Source organism: Macaca thibetana, chromosome 18 (assembly GCF_024542745.1).
Source record: "Macaca thibetana thibetana isolate TM-01 chromosome 18, ASM2454274v1, whole genome shotgun sequence".
Classification (NCBI taxonomy): Eukaryota; Metazoa; Chordata; class Mammalia; order Primates; family Cercopithecidae; genus Macaca; species Macaca thibetana.
The window spans coordinates 44,184,952-44,205,499 of NC_065595.1; the positions used below are offsets into that span (position 1 = coordinate 44,184,952).

At 42.9% G+C, this 20,548-nt stretch overlaps 3 protein-coding genes across 9 annotated transcripts in view; 1 reads left to right on the plus strand and 2 right to left on the minus strand.

Annotated features, from left to right (window-relative positions):
- Positions 1 to 20,548, minus strand: part of KIAA1328 (KIAA1328 ortholog) — a 912,897-nt gene that overhangs the window by 648,759 nt on the left and 243,590 nt on the right. The gene's annotated exons all lie outside the window — the stretch shown is intronic.
- Positions 1 to 20,548, minus strand: part of FHOD3 (formin homology 2 domain containing 3) — a 490,096-nt gene that overhangs the window by 188,081 nt on the left and 281,467 nt on the right. For all 7 annotated transcript variants that reach the window (XM_050767203.1, XM_050767202.1, XM_050767198.1 and 4 more), the window contains exon 6: positions 16,997 to 17,091. In XM_050767203.1, coding sequence (XP_050623160.1) covers positions 16,997 to 17,091 — 95 coding nt within the window. The remainder of the gene's footprint in view (positions 1 to 16,996; positions 17,092 to 20,548) is intronic.
- Positions 1 to 20,548, plus strand: part of RPRD1A (regulation of nuclear pre-mRNA domain containing 1A) — a 711,886-nt gene that overhangs the window by 143,310 nt on the left and 548,028 nt on the right. The window lies entirely within an intron of this gene.

Here is a 20,548-nt window from a genome sequence, read left to right on the forward strand (position 1 = left end):
ACAGCCCCTGGCTCCACCTCCTAACTTCCTTCTGACTCTTCAGCTCAATTTGATAGGACTTCCATCACCACCTTGATAGATTACTTGTCAAGGTCACCAGTGGCCTCCACGGTATCAAATTCAGTGGTTACTTCTCTGCCCATTTTTACTCAACTCTCAGCACCATGTGACAACTAACTGGTCTCTCCAGAAACAACTTCCTCTCCCTCTGGGCAAGCAAAGTCTCCTGAGTGGCTCCTTTTTCATTGGTTCCTTTTGGGTGCTCAGTCTCTCAGTGTGGGAAGACCTCTGAGTTCACTCTTCTTTACTCTCCTTCTCTTTCCACACTCTCTCTAGGTGAGTTCATCCAGTGCCCTGGTTTGAAAGTCCATCTAAGATCAGATGCTAAATATCGCATTCCAGCCCTGAAACTCCTGAGCACGCATCATATAATCTCCTGACATCTCCACTCAGATGCTAACAGATTCACTGTGGCCAAAACAGAACTCTCAGTTTTCATTCATGCTTACCCCCTTCCACCTACCACTCCTAGCCTGCTCCCTCCAAAGCCCCCACCTCAGGACAAGGCCCCACCACCCTGAGCACAGGGAGGGGTTCACCTGCACTTCCCTCACCCCATCTCCACAGCAAATCCACCCTCAGTACTGCAAGAGCTCCCTTCAAATTCTATCCCAAACTTGCCCCTTTACATTCTCTCTGTCCATCACCCTGGACCACTACAATAGCCTAAGTGCTCTGGCCTTGTCCTTCTGAAGTCCATTGTCCAAACTGCAGCCAGAGTGACCACTGCACCCTCCTTCTCTCAAGCCTCCATCACTCCCCATCATGCCCAGGGTGCTGCCTGTCCCGGCAGGCTTTCTGTGCTGGCCTCCGCCAAGCCCTCTGATCTCCTTTCTTGACACCCCCTCTTGGGCCCAGTGCGCTTCACATGCTAAGGTCTATAGTTGCGTGAGTGTTTTTCACACGGCAGAGTTCATCCATGATTCAGGGTCTTCTCATTGGTTATTCCTTCTGCCTGAAAGCCACCTGGAACCAGTCATCACAGGACTGACCTCATCCTTCAGGTCAGAGAAATTCTCATATAGAAAATGCCTTCCTGACTCCTTTACCTAAAGGAGCCCCTTGGTCACCATCACATCACCCTGTTTCATTTTTATTTATTTATTCTGAGATGGAGTCTCGCTCTGTTGCCCAGGCTAGAGTGAAGTGGTGCAATCTTGGCTCACTGCAACCTCCACCTCCCAGGTTCAAGTGATTCTCCTGCCTCAGCCTCCTGAGTAGCTGGGACTACAGGTTCACACCACCATGGCTGGCTGATTTTTGTATTTTAAGTAGAGAAGGTGTTTCACCATGTTGGCCAGCCTGGTCCTGAACTCCTGACTTCAGGTAATCTGCCTGCCTCGGCCTCTCAAAGTGCTGGGATTAGAGGCATGAGCCATCGTGCCCAGCCACCTCGTTTCATTCTTTTGAGACAGGGTCTCATTCTGTCAGCCAGGCTGGAATGTGGTCGTGCAAGCACAGCTCACTGCAGCCTCAAACTCCTGGGCTGAAGTCATCCTCCCACCTCAGCCTCTCGAGTAACTGGGACTATAGGTGCGTGACACCACACCTGGCTAATTTTCTTTAACATTTTGTGTAAAGATCGTGTCTCTCTATGTTGCCCAGGCTGGTCTTAAACTCCTGGAATCCAGCAAACCTCCCACCTCGGCCTCCCAAAGTGCTAGGATTTCAGGCATGAGCCACTACACTCGGTCTTTTTTATCCACATCCTTTAGCATGACCTGAAATTGCTGAAGACACTTGTTCACCTATTATGCCTCTGTTACCCCTAAGAACGTAAGCTTCACAGCAGCAGACAGGCTTTACCTGCCCCATGAGGTGGTGTTCAGTCAGCATATGTGTGAAGGGTAGGCCAGCCTGTCCCCCAGTCCATCCCCCTATGCTGTGTGAAGTGAGCCCTCCCAGCCCCCAGCCTCCTCTTCTCACCTTGTAGTAGCCCCCAGCAAAGCCAAGCCCCCCCACCCCAACCGTTGCACTGAGGGCAAGCCATGCCCTGGGCTGTTATTCTCAAGGTCACCTCCTCCCCACACAGGGAGCTGAGTACTTTAGAGTGCTGGGAACTCTTCAGAGAGTGTCTGCCCTCATAACTTGGGGCCCACAATTGCTCCTCTGCTTCTATTCTGTAGGAATAGACTACATTCCAGTGTATTTTTCTCAACTACACGGTTGGAGGTTGAAGGGGAAGGTATGGCATAATGAGTTGCGCTCTGTACGTTTAGGGCTGAAGAAATTTCTTCAAGTAAATAAAAAGACCTAGCAAGTTCAGGCTTGGCAACTTCCTCAGTGGGTGGACTATTATTATGTGGTTTAAGCCTCTAAATGCCTTCCCAGGAAAGAACCTGGCTGCTGCCCAACCCACTACCCCCATTAGCTGGTCTCAACAGGGCCCCTTAGCCCACCTCACAGAGGCTCCCTCTGAGTATCTCTGTGGTCAAGGGGCCTTGACCGATACAGTCTCAGGTACCCAGAATCCCTAAGCCATTCTCCTCTATGTGGCTCTCTAATTAAGAAACCACTGTTTTCTAGCAAAGCCTCCTTTTTCTATCGGTCTCAGCATGCCTATTCCTGTCTTTCTCTCCTCTGTGATACAGGCTCTGTTTGGAGCTCTTTTGGCACTCTAATTTGTTTTTTTAAAAAAATCCCCAAACATCTTCTGATTCATAACTTTGGGTTTCTATGAATTTGGCTTCTATTGAGTTTAAGTTTATGTGGATGTACTTTTGGAAGCTTTACTATGTAAATTAATAATAAGCATATTAGTTAAATCACGTTAGGAAAAAAAGAGCACTAGAACATTAATTTTGTAGAAATGCATGGTACTAATTGCAAGCAAGCACTAACTCATTGTCAAAATATGTCCTGCAGGATCCTCCTCAGAAATACCTTACTAGCATTACTGCATTGACTTGAAAGTTAAAAAGGTACATTCTATCAAAAGAACTCTATAAGCCAACCTCATTTATCCAGAAATCATTTACTCTGATGCCCTCATGTATCTGGAATGCAGTCAAAACCCTTGACAGCTTGGAACAACCACAGTGGAGGCCACACACCGTCTCCTTCAAGTGCAAAGACACTGCTCACCCCATAGCTCTTAAAAATCCACCCCTGGTGCCCCTTGCACTTATGTTAGACACATTTTATAATAAGTGGAGTGGATATTAAGATTCACAGCCCACATCTGCTGAGAAGAGGCAAATCAGAGAGGACAATGACAGAGAAGGAGAGGCAGGCCCAGTGTGGCAGCAAGAGAGAGTGTCACAAACTAGGAGAGTGGATTAAGTTGCAAGGATGCCAGAGCACACACCACGGTGTGGCCTAGACACGTCAGCAAAGCGTCACTCCAATCTGAACTGTCTGATTTTCATCTCTGCCTGGCGTGCCTTCACGTGGTAATGAAGGGTTTCACTACGACGTATAGGCTCAAGCACCTGTCCATTTGTCCAGCACTGAGAGAAATCAATCAGAATTGATTCTCAATCTTATGGAGCATCCAAGGCCATGGAAGATACAGGAGTCACAAAGCCATCACACAGGATTATAGGGCAACAAGCAGGCAGTGTCAGCATCAGTGGTCTCAAGACAACCAAGCTGGCAGGGAGGGAGTCGTTTCCCTGTCTCTGGAGGCTCTGCACGGCCACTTACTAAGGCCTTTGCAGAAGGAATTCAGAGCCTGCAGTGGGTGGACTGGCTGACCCCACGGGTAAGGTCCCTCCGAATCCAAGATTCTCTGCTTCTGCTTTCAACAACATTTTGAGTACTGGGTTGCTGAGGACACATGCAAACAGACAGTTTTCTCAGAGGACAGCTCCAGCACTGTAGATGAGAGCAAGGCCCAGAACTGGATCCAGCTAGCCCTTTCCAGCTTCCATGGAGCAAAAGAACCATGTGATGGCTTTTGGGCTCCTGTTCACACAAACAGCCCCACTTTCTTTGGGCTGGAGAAACACACCAGAGCTCTAGATCCAGGCTTTGGGCTTTCTGTTACCTACATTTTCTTTAATTACAATCTAGGAAATACTAGTATTCCGTTTTTAGTTGTCTGTTATAATGAAGACTATGTTTACGTTGTTCTAAAGCATGCAGTTAAATCACAGTATATAACAGAAATCTGAAATAATCCCCTTGCATAAGGGGAGTGCAAAAGCACGAACATACAGATGGCTGTGAATTATTGCACATTTCATAATGATTTAGCACATTTTTGGTGTTACTGAGCTGAGCTTTACTTTCTGTTGCACCTATCATTTTGCACTCTCAAAATAAAGGCTAAAAGCCTTCAGAGGACCAGAGATTCCTCTTGACCCAAGGAAGTGACATTTTCAAGTCAAGCTTCAGTCCAGGGACTGGACCTCCATATTCCATAAATAACTCAGGGCTCAGTGTCAGCTCCACAACAGGGAGGCTGGGTTGGAGGGAAGGGTAGCAGGATGGTGTCAACAAAGAGCCTTGTTGCTGTTGTTTTATTTTCCAGGTCAACCCAAAGGAAGAGTGTGGAGTTGCCTGTACAGAACCTATGTATCTAGACTGCAGATAAAATGTAATCACCAACTATGTGGGAGGGTAATAAAAAACAGTTTCTTAATACTTTTACACATAAAAACAAACTGGAAGTCCCTTCATCTTTTATTGCACTTACAGACATGCAAGAACTATACTTAGCAGGTCAAATATGCTGCTCGTTAAGCAAAAATAAAAGAATTCCAAAAAATCTTCAAATTCCTAATTTTTCTTCTAAAAATTCAACAGCCATAAAAAGAAAACAATTTCCAAACCTCAAGATTGAAATTACAAAGGGGGTTGGAAAACCATGCTTCATTTTATTTGTTTCATTTTCCACTAAAACATCATAAATATATGCTATATAAATGGATGCTGGTTATTAAAACTGAATTCGAAAGTGGTAAGATAACTTGATCTATAAAGCTTTACCACATTGTTTACAAGCTCACCAGCACTTTAGAATATACTAGTATTACTGTAAAGAAAAAAAAGATCTCAAGTGACTTAGGATACAAACTCTTTATTTAAATATTGTATCCCAATGCCATATACTTAAGCTCAGAATTTCTGAGCAAGCAGCTCAGAGTGTGCCCTAAAGCCTTCCTAACTGGTTATCAAACAATCCAACAGACATCCCAGACTCCAAATCTCTCCCTTCTCGACCTCTAACAGGTTATCTGCAACATGAGGTGAGTATTACCAGAAATAAAGAACAGGCGCAAACATACTAACTAAGTACAGAACTCTGGGTCTTGGTTTGCAGGTGTCCTTCAAGGGACAGTGCAGAGACCAGGGTTGGCACATCTACCAGAACAGGCAGTCATGTGCACCAAACCCACATGGTCCAGCCTCAGGGTCTGATGGCCAACCTGCTTATGACACAATGCAATTTGCAGAAGGTATATTAGCCAAGGATAAGGCTGGGTAGCCCTTAGGATTTTACTAGTGAACAGGAAATCTTACAGAATGTAAAATAAAGCAGACAACACAAAATAATTAAAAATAACAATAAATATACTACAAATTAGCATTTTCTCTCTCTCTCTTTTTTTTTTTTTCCAGCGCCAGGCTGGAGTGCAATGGCACCATCTCATCTCGCTGCAACCTCCACCTCCCAGGTTCAAGCAATTCTCCTGCCTCAGTCTCCGGAGTAGCTAGGATTACAGGCATGCACCACCAAGCCCAGCTAATTTTGTATTTTTAGTATCTAAAATAATGTTTATTTAAATAACTATTTTAAAATAATCTAAAATAATCGTCTAATATGTTGATCAGGCTGGTCTCGAACTCCCAACCTCAGGTGATCCACCCTCCTCAGCCTCCCAAAGTGCTGGTATTACAGGCGTGAGCCACCGCGCCTGGCTGGCATTTTCTCTATTGAGATAAAATTCTGGGGCTTAGATGAAGGTTTTGTTACCCCGGAAAAGGCCTATACGACCAAGTGAATTTCTATCCTACCTTAACTCTGCTTATCTTTGGGAAATAGGATGCCTGAGGTCAGAAGTTTCCCCTCCTGACTAAACAGGGTCCAACTGCTGGGATCCAGGGTGGCCTCTCACTTGGCCTCTGAAGAGTTTCTAGACTTCATTATCATCTAATTCTCATGCAAAAAGATACTTCCACCAGCACCCTGACAATTGATAATCACCATGACAACAATCAGAAGAAACCATAAAAGGACAAAAAGAAAAGTTGCATTCCAGTTTCAGAAGTCCCTCCCCCACCATTTCCAGAAAAGACATGACTATTGCTTCCCTTGCTTTTAATGCCCCAACCCCTTCATTAAAGATGCCCTGTATCTGTGACTTCTCTTGAACTGAGGAACTGATTTGTGAACCATGCTTCCACTTCTCAATTCCATGGCCATCGAATAAAGCCTGCACTGCTTGGTGCTCACTTTTGGTTTTGTGTATTCGCTTCACAGCACAATCAGGGAAACACCCCCTTTTGCAGGGACTGGCTTTGTCAATAAGAACTTCTTTAAAGAACCATTAATAAAAGTGGACAAGGATCAGAAAACATCCACTTGGTTAACTTTCCCTTAAGACATTCAAGGTAATTATGAATAACTGACAAAAAGTAACATGCGGCTGGGCATGGTGGCTCATGCCTGTATCCCAGCACTTTGGGAGGCCAAGGTGGGCAGATCACAAAGTCAGGAGTTCGAGACCAGCCTGACCAACATGATGAAACCCTGTCTCTACTAAAAATACAAAACTAGCTGGGCGTGGTGGCACGCACCTGTAATCCCAGCTATTCAGGTGGCTGAGGCAGGAGAATCGCTTGAACCCAGGAGGTGAGGTTGCAGTGAGCCAAGATGGTGCCACCGCACTCCAGCCTGGGTGACAGAGAGAGACTCTGCCTTAAAACAAAAAAAAAAAAAAAAACAAAAAAAACAAAATGCACATCTTTTATTGTTTACTTAGGAATACCAAAATCCCTGCACTACGATATTGCCCAAAGGAGCACCTTGATATGCAAAATGAAATTCTTGGTTGAGGGAAATCAACAAGATTGGGTACTTTCCAGTTGGCAGCATTCCCATTTTCAAATGCAAAACTTCACATTCTAAGGAGGCTATGTAACTTGTCGCATAGCTCATTCCTGGAAGAAGTTAAAGAAAAACCCAGGTCAATCTGATTCTTTCCACTATACTATGGAGGTTTCCATCTTTCACTCTGGTGCAAAAACTTAAGCCTTGGGAAAAATGTGACAAATATTATCTTCTGAGGAACAATAAAGGTTAAAGAACTCTCTTAAGTAAATAACCAGCCCTGGAAACATGACAATGAATAGCTAAATCCCAGGTTTGGCAAACGTGCTGTTAGAAGAGTGTGGCAGGCAGCTCACATCTCTTTGGAGTAGGGGGAGAAGGGCTGGCAGACGGGGGGTAGAGTAGAGAGTGGCAGAACCCTGCGGGCTCCCAGAAGTCTATGCTGCTTCTGGTTCTCTTGCCCATCCAACTCTCCTAGAAAAGGGTAGAACATCTTTCTGGGAGGAACAGCATGCTGCCTACTTTGGTGTTTTTGCATTTCCCTAAATGTTCTTGCAGATTGGAGCCACCCACTTCTATTCTTCCTCCAACTGCTAAAACTCAGCTGGTTGCCCTGGGCTACAGGGACAGAAGAGTCAAAGGTGTACCCTTAGTTTCTGCTTCTTGCGTTCACAAGGATAACGTCTTTGTAAGTTAAAATTCAGGTTTATCAGCAAGCCTCTTAAGAATTGAGGAACCACAGTCAGCTCCCTGAAGATGATCATCTCAGAGTGAATGGAAGAAACTGCTGTTTAGCCCTGTGTCTGGAGACCCGTCTGGACGGTGGGGCCTCCTCAGCCTGCTGCCCTCTTTGAGGCCTGGCCTGAATCACTTCTCTCTCACTCTGAGGTCTTCCTAAAACAATAACTAGTGAAACTTGCTTTTTCCCTTTTTTCTCCTACTGAGATTATTCTCACGTGGGGGCCTCTAACATATCAAATCAGTGAGAATGAGTGTTCTGGGTATGCACAGCCAAGTGGCCGGCAGAAGAGCAACAGCCCTAAGGAAGAAGCTGGCACTTTATACCCACAATGACTCCAACACAAATATTACATGACTATGCCATTAAAACCCACGGAATTTTAGAAATCTCCTCTAATATAATGTTGATAAACATGCAAAAATTCAAACACAACCTCATTCACTAAACTATTTTTATGCCATTAGAAACAAAGCTCTTTAAATACAGCATAGCACTGGAAACAATTCAATTAACAAGATGAGAAAAGTCAAATGAATAATAGTACATTCATATGACTGTATACTATGTAGGCATTAAATACTGCAGTTTTAAAATGTTGTAGTAACACAGGAAATGCTTATAATATACTTAGAGTTAACTTCGTAAGAAAAATTCAAAGAAAAATCAGAAGAAAAGGTACCAAAAAATGATGATCTTTATGTGGTAGTGTTTCCAGGTAATTTTTATTTTACATTTTTTGTATTTCTAAAGTTTTATACAAAGAGAATGCTACTTTTATAATCACAAAAAATTCAGTAAATGTTTTAAAAAGTTATTTTTTACTATCAAGATTTCCATACTACACCAGTAAACTTTAGCTATTTTCGTTTTTTGAGATGGGGTCTATTCAAGCTGATCAAGAACTGGGATCCAGGGATCTTCCTGTCTCAGCCTCCCCATAGCTGGGACTACAGGCCAATATGCCCACTTGCCATATTTTTTCTTTAATCTGTTATCTTTAACTGCATTATTAAAAGAATTAGTCTTAATCAAATTTCTATTAATGAAACATTTCAATTCAATTAATGTGGGAATTATAAACACAACATCCAACATTAAGGATGGATTTAAGACAATAGTACAATTCAAGGAACTAACTATAATGTTCTAGTAACTGCCTTTACCTGGACCATATAGAATTTTCTGGCTGAGTATATCTCATGCTATTGCAGTATATTTACAGTGTTTTTATAATATTAACAATTGGACTTCTGGCTTCCAGCTGGAAAGATGTCGAGTGTCACTCCCAACCTAATAATAAGAGAGAGACAAACAATCTTTCACCCCATAACTTTTCTTGAGCCCATCATATAGCTGGGGTTGCAGGAAAACCAAGTAGCCTGAAATCTAGGGAGGGAGTGTGTTCTCTCCACCCAGAAAGGGTGAGAGGCCAGCAATGGACTATCTGAGGCAGGGGAGGGGAGGAAAATGAAGCCATTTATACAAAGCAGTAGGAAAAACTCAGGCCAGGCACTGTGGCTCATGCCTGTATTCTCCGCACTTTGGGAAGCCAAGGTGGGAGAATCACTTAAGCTCAGGAGTTTGACACCAGACTGGGCAACATGGTGAAACCTCATCTCCATCCAAAACACAGAAAATTAGCTGGGTGTGGTGGTGTGTGCCCTGTAGTCCCAGCTACTCAGGAGGCTGAGGTGGGAGGATTGTTTGAGCCTGGGCTGTCGAGGCTGCAGTAAGCTGAGACTGTGCCACTGTACTCCAGAATGGGTGACCAAGCAAGACCCCGTCTCAAAAAATAATAATAATTAAAACAATATAACCTCAGATAATAGTTTTAGCAAATCGTCAAATGTCAACTGTGGGCTACCATGAGAGCATAAACCCCTTGGAACTGCAGACACAAAGGGATTTGGCACCCACCAGTAGGCTGCTCTCCATGGCACTCACAAAGAAGCAGGGGGCAGGGCTGGGACCAAGAAAATTTCCTAATAGTGCAGGCCTGGCGGTGCACAGTCACACAGCAGGCAGAACAGCAGCAACCCTAAAGGAGGAAGGGAGCAGCCAGCACTGTGAAAAGACAGGAAACCCCAGCCAAAGCCTTTTCCCCATTGAGACAAAAGCCTTAAGCCACAGGGAAGGTCAACAAGGTGGTGGGGGAGAAGGGAAAAGAATAAAACCCTGTACTCCAGAGGGCAGGGATGGGAAACCATACTGGGCATCTCCTGCTGCTTAGCGTTTCACATCTTCTTCACTATTATAACTCCCATTTTAAAGATGAAAAAGCAACCCACCCCAAGGATGGTGCAGGCGTGTGTGACTCCAGAGCTCTGGCACTGACTGACAGACGCAGCATATCTTGATTCCAGGAAGGCCTTGTGAACCCAGTGAAGAAACACAGCTGGATGGTCAGAGTTCAGCAGCTTCCCACTAATTGCACAATGACCCTAAAATGCTCTGACTGATCAGTGTCAACCTGCAAGCTGCACTGGTTTATGCATTCCTTGTCTCTGTCCCACTAGACATTTTCATCAATGGCATGGAAGATCTGCTTATTCATTTTTTGTTAAATAAAATTAGCACTAACAGTTAATAAGAGAAAGAGGCAAAACAGAATTCTTAATTATCTTGAGACTGGAACTCTGGCCTACAGTCAATGGGGGGAAAATGCAAGCCCTGCATTTAAATGTGAATCAATCAATCACAGACATGCAGAATGGAAGAAACTGGCAGATAAAAATGTGTGACAAAAATCCGGAAGGCTTAGTGGATTGCCAGTTCAAACTTGAGGCAACACCCAGGGCTGCTGCTAAAAGATGTAATAAATCAGAGGTGGCATTTGTGGAAGAATGATATCGTATCCCAGCTACCATATTACTATTCTTTCTACTACATGAACAGAAGAGTTGGTAACCAGTAGGATGAGGAGCTGAAAATTATGTACCCAGGTACTATCTGTAGCAGCCATCAAGTTTAGCTTGGACAGGGTTCACATGGTGACTGCCTTTAAATACTCAATGAGCTTCCACAGCAAGTCAGAGTGTCTTGTTCAAGAAAGCAATGCACAAGCATTATGAACAGGTAATGCATGTCCCAAAAAGGAAGGCTTTCCACCAATTCCAGCATGCAACAGTATCCCTGGGCAACCTAGGCAAATGATTTGATGGTCCTTCTGCCTCTAGCAATATCAGGAATGGGATTGAAGATGTCAGGAACACCTTTAACATGACATTGCCATCTGTTCAAGGCTAGGATTCCATTATTTACATTAAGTAATTTACAAAGGTCTTCAGTTCTCACCCCCACATTTGGGTCATCTGAGCAGATCACACAACAGTGCCATGCCAGTGGCTCTAAGACCAGAGGGCTCACTGCATCTCCTCTCCTCGTCCAACAGCCAGTATCTCCTGGGGCACATGGAGCACCAGGCTCTATGGCACTTAGCTCTCTTTGGGAATATTTCCTTCATCTCCAAACCAGTGTGTCCAATGTTTTCTTGCCAACAAACCCCAATGTCCAACTCTTCAACTGCCAGAGGCACTGCCGTATTTATAGCTGCAGAGTCAAACTGTGACCCCCACCTTTGGTTCCTTTTATTTTCTTATATCTAGAAATCTCCCCCTAGACGGCTAGTCCTCAAAATGTCTCCATTTTTTCATTATTCTGTTTCTACTGCTACTCTCACCTCACAGCTGTGATACTGAGTTAACCCTTCCCACCCAGCTTTCCCATCCCTGTCAATTTCCCCTCCTCCACCACTTTCTACACAACATTCTACACATCATGTTACTTCTCTTCATTTTGCAGTCCTAAAGAAACTTTCAGCAATGTCCCCAGTGTTGGGGGTGGGGTGGCGGGCAGGCACATAGGCTCTCTAATGTGTATGACTGAGAGAGAGAGAGAGAGAGAGAGAGAGCAAGCAAGCGAGTGTGCGTGCGCGTGTGTGTGTGTGTACATGCATGCAAGGAGGGCCTTGGCCAGGGCTCCTCCAGCTAGGGCTACACAGGAGTAGCGAGGCCTGCTCACCCTCACACAAGTAGAAAGGAAGTCTGGAGACCTGTGATCAGCAATGTGGGGCACAGATGGAAGGATGAGATTCAATGGGGCTGGTGGGAATGTAGAGAGAGCAGGGCAAGCTAACCTGAAGAGCAATGCAGACAGGGAAGCTTCCAAGCCAGTACCCCGAGGCACCCCTAAGAGGCAGCAAGGAGGTGAGTGTTTGCCAGGCTCAGGGCCCTAAGGCCTTCCCTATGGGCCAAAAGAGGATCCATAGAGATAAAGAAACAGACTTTCCATGCTAGGTGACAAAAGGGCCATGCTGTATATAGACTGAATCATCTTAACCCAATTAATTAGAATTCCAGATTTATGAAGAGAAAAAAATCCACATCCTGTGATAAGTCATGGGCCTGGCATCTGCCTCTTACCCCTGACTGGGGAGTTTAAAGATGGGCTCTTGTTAATAGAAAGAAACACTTTATTGAAAACACTTTTTTCTTTCTTTTAAAAAGTCATTATTTGGCTACGAATGCATCATTTTCTCCCCTGGCTATGAGTCTCAAATATCTGCAAATATGCATTGCATAATGAGCCTCTGGCAGGCTGCAAAATCACATCTTGTTGCCTTTCATGGAAGAAAAATGAAGAATTATGAAAACACGATGACAAGATTTTTCTACTCCAGTATTTCCTTTATCAACTCTGTGACTGTATAAGGCAAAGGCAACTGGATGTCAAGGTAAACTTTCCAGGTTAAGATAAATCTGACTCTTTGTCAAAACAAAATGCTAGGACCCCTGGCTTTCCTGATTTCTTCATTTGAATTGGGGAAAACCTATTGCAGCTGTATTGACCAAACCGTATGTTTCAGGAGGAGACTGAGGCTTCATTCTCAAAACCTAAGGGTCTTAGGTTGATGTATCTGTTGTTCTTTTCAATTTCTCACTATTCAGATGGGGGTGAGGGAAGAGTGTCAGCAGACACTCCACTGGTTTTGTAAATAAGAAGTGATCTCGTTAGAACTATGTAGACTGGAAATAAACTTGGCAGCTACTGCCTTTGTTAAGTTTCAGCAACTTGCCTAGAGCAGAGCACACCCTGCAGAGTGGCAGGAGACCTTCATGTGACATCACAGTTAGTGGGACAGGCTGCAGCGTCACTGTTCCCCAGAATTCTCCTTTCCAACAACACAGTGAACTCCAAGGCACAGGCTGACTCTTGGCTCCGCTCTCTTGTCCTCATTGTGACCAGCACAGTGCAGAACACAGGAGCCAGCGACTATTCTAGACCTTCCTTTGGGAAAATAAAAGATGGAGACAGAAATCCACAGATCCAGTGCTGATGGCCCAAATGGCTGGGGAGGAGGCGAGTGTGCCACCTCAGACAGAGGCCCTGAGGGGGCGGCCCAGAGTCCTGAATCACCGCTGAGGAAGCACACACCGAGTGCACCGTGTAGGAGGGGGAGGCTGGGAAAGCACAATTCCTAGAAATGTATTTTTGAAACTTTTTAATTGTATAATTTTTCCATGTTATTTACAAATGCAATAAAGATTTTCCTGTGTGTTCATTCCTTCCTGATTGCTTATTTGCCTTACAGAATGATTCCAAAGTAAAATCAATATGATGCTGTTGCAACACCAGAGACTCTGAGCCACGGCATGCATTTCTGTTATTTCTGGGTTTTTCCTCTGCTTTTCTTCTTCTTTTCCTCCTCTGTGTTCCTTCTCCTCCCTCTTTTCTATCTCTCTCTCTTCTTTTCTTTGCGCCTTTCCTCTCTTAGTCTATATGTGCTGCTATAAAAAGAAATACCTGAGACTGGGTAATTTATGAAGAACAGAAATTTATTTCTCACAGTTCTGGAGGCTGGAAAGTCCAAGATCAAGGCACTGGCTGTGAGGGCCCAGTCTCTCTGTATCCAAGATGGTGCCTGTTGCAGTATCTTCTGGAGGGGAGGAAGATTGTGCTCTCACATGGCAGAGAATCAAAAGAGAAAAAATGCACTCCTTCCACAAATCCTTCTTATCATGGCATTAATCCATTCATGATCGCAGAGCCTCCATGACCTAAACGCCTCTTAACACTGCTGCATTGGGGATCACGTTTACAACACAAAAATTTAGGGGGCACATTCGGACCACAGCATTCTCTATGTCATCTCTCCCTGCTCACAGTGCTTCTTCCCCATACCCATCCCACCTTCCCTAACTTTGCCCTCACTCTATTCTCTGTCTGACGATGAGCTATTAGACTGTCAGTTTTTCTATTGTAAGCATGTTAGGTTTTGTTTCCTTTTAGAAATAGGGCAAGTTGTTGGTGTTTTATCATGGCCATCATAAAACCATAAAGATATCTTAATTCAGCTGTGTCATGTACAAAAAGTCATCTTTCTTGCAAAATCTCTTCCCGTCTCCCTAGCTTTTAGGTCCTCAAGACCATTTAGAGCGCCTTGGGGAGGGAGCAGGTTCCAAATGAACATGAAAGTTAGGGACGGTTCCCAGCACAAGCAAGGAAAAAGGAGAAGAAACTGAAACAGGATATGAGATATAAATCTTCCCCTGGCCAGGCTGAAGCAACCTACAAGGCCCAGAATTCCACTCAGCGTCCAAGGTCACCTATATCAGTTTCAAAATAGAGTCACTTCCATTTTCCATAGAAAACAAAGCCAAAACATTCTTTTAAAAGATTTTCAGTCTTCCTAGGGAAACCATAGCTGTATCTAATATGAAATGGGGAAAAATTTTCTCATCAATACATACTAGAAAAAGGAAAACTGAGGGGAAGATGTGAAGGCCACCCACAAATGTGGGACCCCATGGGGATTTGCATGCCAACACCAGCCACAGAGAAAAGGCCTTTCCCACCACACAAGGACACAATCACCAGGATTTTGAGAAGTCTGAGAAGGAGAGACAGCCTAAAACTAGAACCATGCTCCTCCCCAAATCAAATCAGGGCTGAGTGCTCCCAAAGGACAGTAGAATCCTTGGGAGGCAGGTGACTCCAGGGGCAGGGCCAGGGGATGGGCTCCCCAGCAGAGCACAGCACTGTGCACAGCAGCCTTGAAAGGCTCACTCTAGTGGGGGTGGGCAGTGAACACAGGGATGGGGGACAGTCTGGGCAGACCACATGTGATATGGTTTGGTTCTCTGTACCCACCCAAATCTCACCTTGAATTGTAATAATTCCCACATGTCGTGGGAGGGACCCAGTGGGAGGTAAGTGAATCATGAGGGCATGTTTTTCCCATGCTGTTCTCATGACAGTGAATAAGTCTCATGAGATCTGATGGTTTTATAAAGGGCAGTTCCCCTGCACACACTCTCTTGCCTGCCACCATGTAAGATGTGCCTTTGCTCCTCCTCCGCCTTTCGCCACGATTGGGAGGCCTCCCCAGCCATATGGAACTGTGAGTCCATTAAACCTCTTTCCTTTATAAATTACCCAGTCTTGAGTATGTCTTTATTGGCATTGTGAGAATAGATTAATCCAATATGCGCTTCAGGGCCCCTACAAAGCTATGCTGATTCTGTGACCTGTTTAAGTCAGGTTCAAATTCTGTATCCAGGCCCTCAAGATCCCCCACTCCATCTGACCATGTTGCCCACTACAGCCACTCAGATCTCCACAACATGCTACCTGCACAGCACTTTAACCTTGGTGCATCTGCACCTGCTCAGGACAGGGTCCCTTTTACTACTTCTCCCAAATCCCCCTGCAGTCAAGTCCCTAACACATGCTCCTCTACGTGCCAGCAGAACCCAGAGAAGACCATGCCAGAGGCTTGCCCAGTGTTTGGCACACCTGAAGTGATGGAGTAGATCTGCTTCCTTGGCAGGACTTCCAGAGACCTCAGGGACTTTGCAGCCAAGGCATGGCTGGTGGTGATGTGCCAAAATGCATGGGGAAACCAGCTACGCTTTCATAATCAAGCATTGCTTCCTCAACTACCAAATAGGAATTATATTACTTACCTGATAGTGGCCTCATGAAGATTAAATGAGATCACGCTTATAAAACACCTAGGATGTTTTATGGGCCGGATGTGGTGGCTCATGCCTGTAACCCCAGCACTTTGAGAGGCTGAGGCAGGTGGATCATTTGAGGCCAGGAGTTCAAGACCAGACTGGCCAACATGGTGAAACTGTGTCTCTACTAAAATCACAAAAATGAGCCCAGGGTGGTGGGTCATGCCTTTAATCCCACCTACTTGGGAGACTGAGGCCTGGGATTTGCTTGAACTCAGGAGGTGGAAGTTGCAGGGAGCCGAGATCATGCTACTGCACTCCGGTCTAGCAACAGAGTAAGACTCTGTCTCAATAAATAAAAAATAAAAGACCTAGTTTGGTGCCCGGCAAATCTGTAATAAACATTGGTTACTTTTATAATTGATGTTAGAGCTGAAAGGTAATCCCAGATTCTTTTATCCATATAGGAATATGCATATACATATGTACAACACAGCGATATATATGTACATATGAACATGAAATACAGGTGGTTCACAGATCTTACATCTATGGTATAACTTTTTTTTTTGAGACAGAGTCTCAAAATATACTGCTTATTGTGTCAAGGATATGTCCAAATAATTTTTAAAATTTTTGAGTTCTTACATATTTGGGAGCATAGTTTTTCTCAGAATAATGTGGTTTTCTTTTTTTTTTTTTTTTTTTTGAGACAGAGTGTTGCTCCATCACCCAGGCTGGAGTGCAGTGGCATGATCTCAGCTCACCGCAACCTCCTGCCTCAGCCTCCCGAGTAGCTGGGATTACAGGTGTGCACCACCATGCCCAGCTAATTTTTGTATTTTTAGTAGAGACAGGGTTTCACCATGTTGTCTAGGCTGGTTTCGATCTCCTGACCTTGTGATCCACCCGCCTCGGCCTTGCCAAGTGCTAGGATTACAGGCGTGAGCCACCGTGCCCGGCCCTACGGTATAACATTTAATTAAATATTAAAAACCAAAGATTCCAAAGGCACTTGATTAAAGCTTAAGAGAAGAGAAAATAGAAATGCATTAAAATTTCATGAGCTACTTGCCATTTAAGTGTATCTTAAAATCTATAGAGCAGTAGTCCTCATTTATACTGTAATAGCTTGAAAAAAGCTGAATAAAATTTCTTTCTGCAAAACTGACTCAAAGAAAAAAGAAAGGCAAGTGATATGACAATTGAACAAAACAGTCAACCATAACTTCCCCTTACCTTTGACCCAATGAGAGTGTACAGCCACTGAATGGTTTCATTGTGGTTTATTACTCCATTCATTCCATCCACATACAACATAATCTGGCCCAAAGCTACAGAAAACAAGAAAAAGGAGACATTAAAGATTTATATAGAAATACAATCTTCAGTGATCATAATACCAATCAAGATTTTCATACTTTAAGTACATAGCATGTTAAGGATCAAATCTGAGGAGAATTCCTGAGCTCTGAAATTAGCTAAATCTCATTTCAGAGAGAAAGTGTCGAACACTAGAGGAAACAAGGGCTATTCCAGGCTCCTAGAAGATGCAATTAAGGCACCAATCCAGTGATTGTTGTTTCTGTGTGCCTTGATGTATAAATGCATGTTTTCCTGTTTCTATATCTGTGTGTAGTCCCAGACAGGACAAAGATATTCATGAGATGGTGTCTGGGTTGTGGCCTCCCACGGGGGCCACAAGGGCAAACGAAGTTTCCAAAAGCAACCTGTCCAGTGCCCCAGTCTGTGGTCAGCAAGTCTCAGATTCTGTGGGATCATCCTGAATTAATCCAATTTTATTCCAATAGGTCAGCAATAAATGTGTAGTTAAATATGAGCAATTCCCCTTAAAGATTTTCAAGTAAAAAACATCAGGTATCATGAAAATACATGATATCACACATTCCTCACATATCAAATCCTAAATTCTTAGTTTGGGAAAACATAGTCACCACATACTATCATTGTTCTCCAAATAGAAAATACTGGCTATGCTTTTTTAAGTAAACATTAAACTCAGGTTTTCAACTCCATTAGTACAAAGATAATCTGAATGATAGATAATGAACAGACAGAAGTTACCTAAAGGAAGAAGGATTCCTTCAATCACATCTAACCTCCTAATCATATTTCACCCAAAACTAATTGCAGGGCATTGACATTTTTCTAAACAACATTTTTTTTATGCTGGTAACAGGACAGCTCATTTTAGAAAAATACAGAAGAATAAAGTGAAAATAATTCATATTCCCATAAATTAAAGATAACCATTCTTAAAATATTGATGTATTCTTACATTTTTTTATGCATTACACACACAAAGTTTATATGTGGGTTGTAAGAAACATTCTACACGAAATATGTTGATTAAAAAGAGCAAAACACAAAACAGTATACACAAATTCTAAGTATACAAATATATATGTAATATTAGAAAACTCATCCTATCTAACAGAAGATCAAATAAGAAAACCACGTTAGTGGCCAGGTGCAGCGGCTCACGCTTGTAATCCCAGCACTTCGGGAGGCCAAGGCAGGTGGATCACATGAGGTGAGGAGTTCAAGACCAGCCTTACCAACATGGCAAAACCTTGTCTCTACTAAAAACACAAAAATTAGATGGGTGTGGTGGCGCACACCTGTAATCCCAGATACTCAGGAGGCTGAGGCAGGAAAATTGCTTGAACCCAGGAGGTGGAGGTTGCCGTGAGCCAAGATCGCGCCACTGCACTCCAGCCTGGGTGACAGAGCAAGACTCTGCCTCAAAAAAAAAAAAAAAAAAAAAAAAAAGAAAGAAAGAAAAAGTAAAAGAAAACCATGTTATTCTGAGAAAAACTATGCTCCTAAATATGTAAGAACTCAAAAATTTTAAAAATTATTTGGACATATCCTTGACACAATAAGCAGTATATTTTGAGAAATAACAGATTCATATTATATTTAATGGTAACACACTAGAGATATTACTACTAATCAGAAAATAATTTTTAAATGATGCTCATTAAACCTATGGATTATTTAACACTGCTATAGAATTTCAGACAAATTTAATAAGATATGAAAAACAATAAGATACAAAATTGCTGGAAATACATATTGTCATAATTTGCAAGTAACATTATAGATACAATTAAAAAATTCACAGAATTACAAAGAGATTACAGTTATAATCACATTTCTCATCCTAATGAGAAATCTGTATGTAGCATTTGAATATAGCATACAAAAGTTTGATATAAAATTATACTAGATAAATGGATCTATAACAAATATGTTAAAGAACAGAATTATTTCTTTTTAAAATAGTTAGTACAGCTAGTAAAATATTAAATACCAACAGAAAAAAAGGCAAATACATTTTATATGAGACAACAAACTTGTTTATAATAGCATGCAAAATTGTTCACTCTCACTATAATAAAACAAATGCAAATTAAAATAATAAGGTAGTGTTTTCACTCAAATTGGCAAAGGTATTTTAAAAAGAAGTGATTATGTATCAAACACTAGAGAGGTTAAATAACTTCCTGCATTGGCAGTGGTAGGGCAAACTGGTAGAAACCTGCAATAAGGCTATCTAGGGCTATAATTATTTTGTAAAGTTACCATGTATTTAGCGCTCACTGTGTGCCAAGTTCTCTGGAGGGATTTTATAGGTATTATTAATAGAAGAGCCATATGCAGTGGGTATTTTTACCTCCATTAGGCAGAGGAAAAACCTGAGGCTCTGAGAAGTGAAGGGATGTGTCCAAAATCTCCATCACTGCCTAAGTAGCAGAGCCCACTTCCAGCCAGGGTAGGAGAGCATGTATGTGTTTATACTAAGAACCTTAAAATCCTCTTCAAGCCTTTCCCCAGTCATCATGATTTGGGAAACCTATATCTAAGGAAACAGCTCTAAGTTTAAACAAACAAAATAAAAAAGGAAGCAAAGGTGTTCACTGAAGCATTATTTAACATACCAAAATAATAACTAAAACACAAATACCTATCATGGTTCTAGAACTCAGCATACACAGTCATTTACCAAAGCTATGTCCTAACTTGTAAAATGTTTCTCATAAAATAAGTAAAAAGCAAGTATAAGTAAAAAGCAACATCACATAATTAAATAAGTAAAAAGCAACATCATATAATTAAACAAAACACTCAAATCTTCTTTTAGTTGAGATAAGGTCTCACTCGGTCGCCCGGGCTGGAACAGTGGTGCCATCGTGGCTCACTGCAGCCTTAACCTCCCAGGCTCAAATGATCCTCCCATCTGAGCCTCCTGAGTAGCTGGGACCACAGACACATGCCACCACACCCAGCTATTTTTTTTTTTTTTTTTTCCTATAGAGACAGGGTCTCCTTATGTTATCCAAGCTGGTTTCAAACTCCTGGGCTCAAGTGATCCACCAGCCTTGGAATCCCAAGTGATCCACCAGCCTTGGAATCCCAAAGTGCTGGGATTACAGGCATAAGCCACCGTGCCCAGTCATAACACTCAAATCTTCATGCATACAAAGAAGAAAAGGAAATCCATAAAATATTAACCATTGTGATTGAGTATATGCTCTTTGGATGTGTGTCGTATTTTTTCTATTTTCCCAGTTTTCTAATATGAGCATCGGTTACTTCTGTAATGGAAAAGTAGAGACTGAATAATGTAAGGTGCTACATGCTTTTGTCTTGAGAATTTTTTACTAGTGCACCCTTTCTTAGCAACACCCACCCCCGCCCCCATCCCGCACCCTCCTGCAGAAAGACGCAGCCCCTACCTCAGGGGAGAGCTCCAAGAATTCGGCA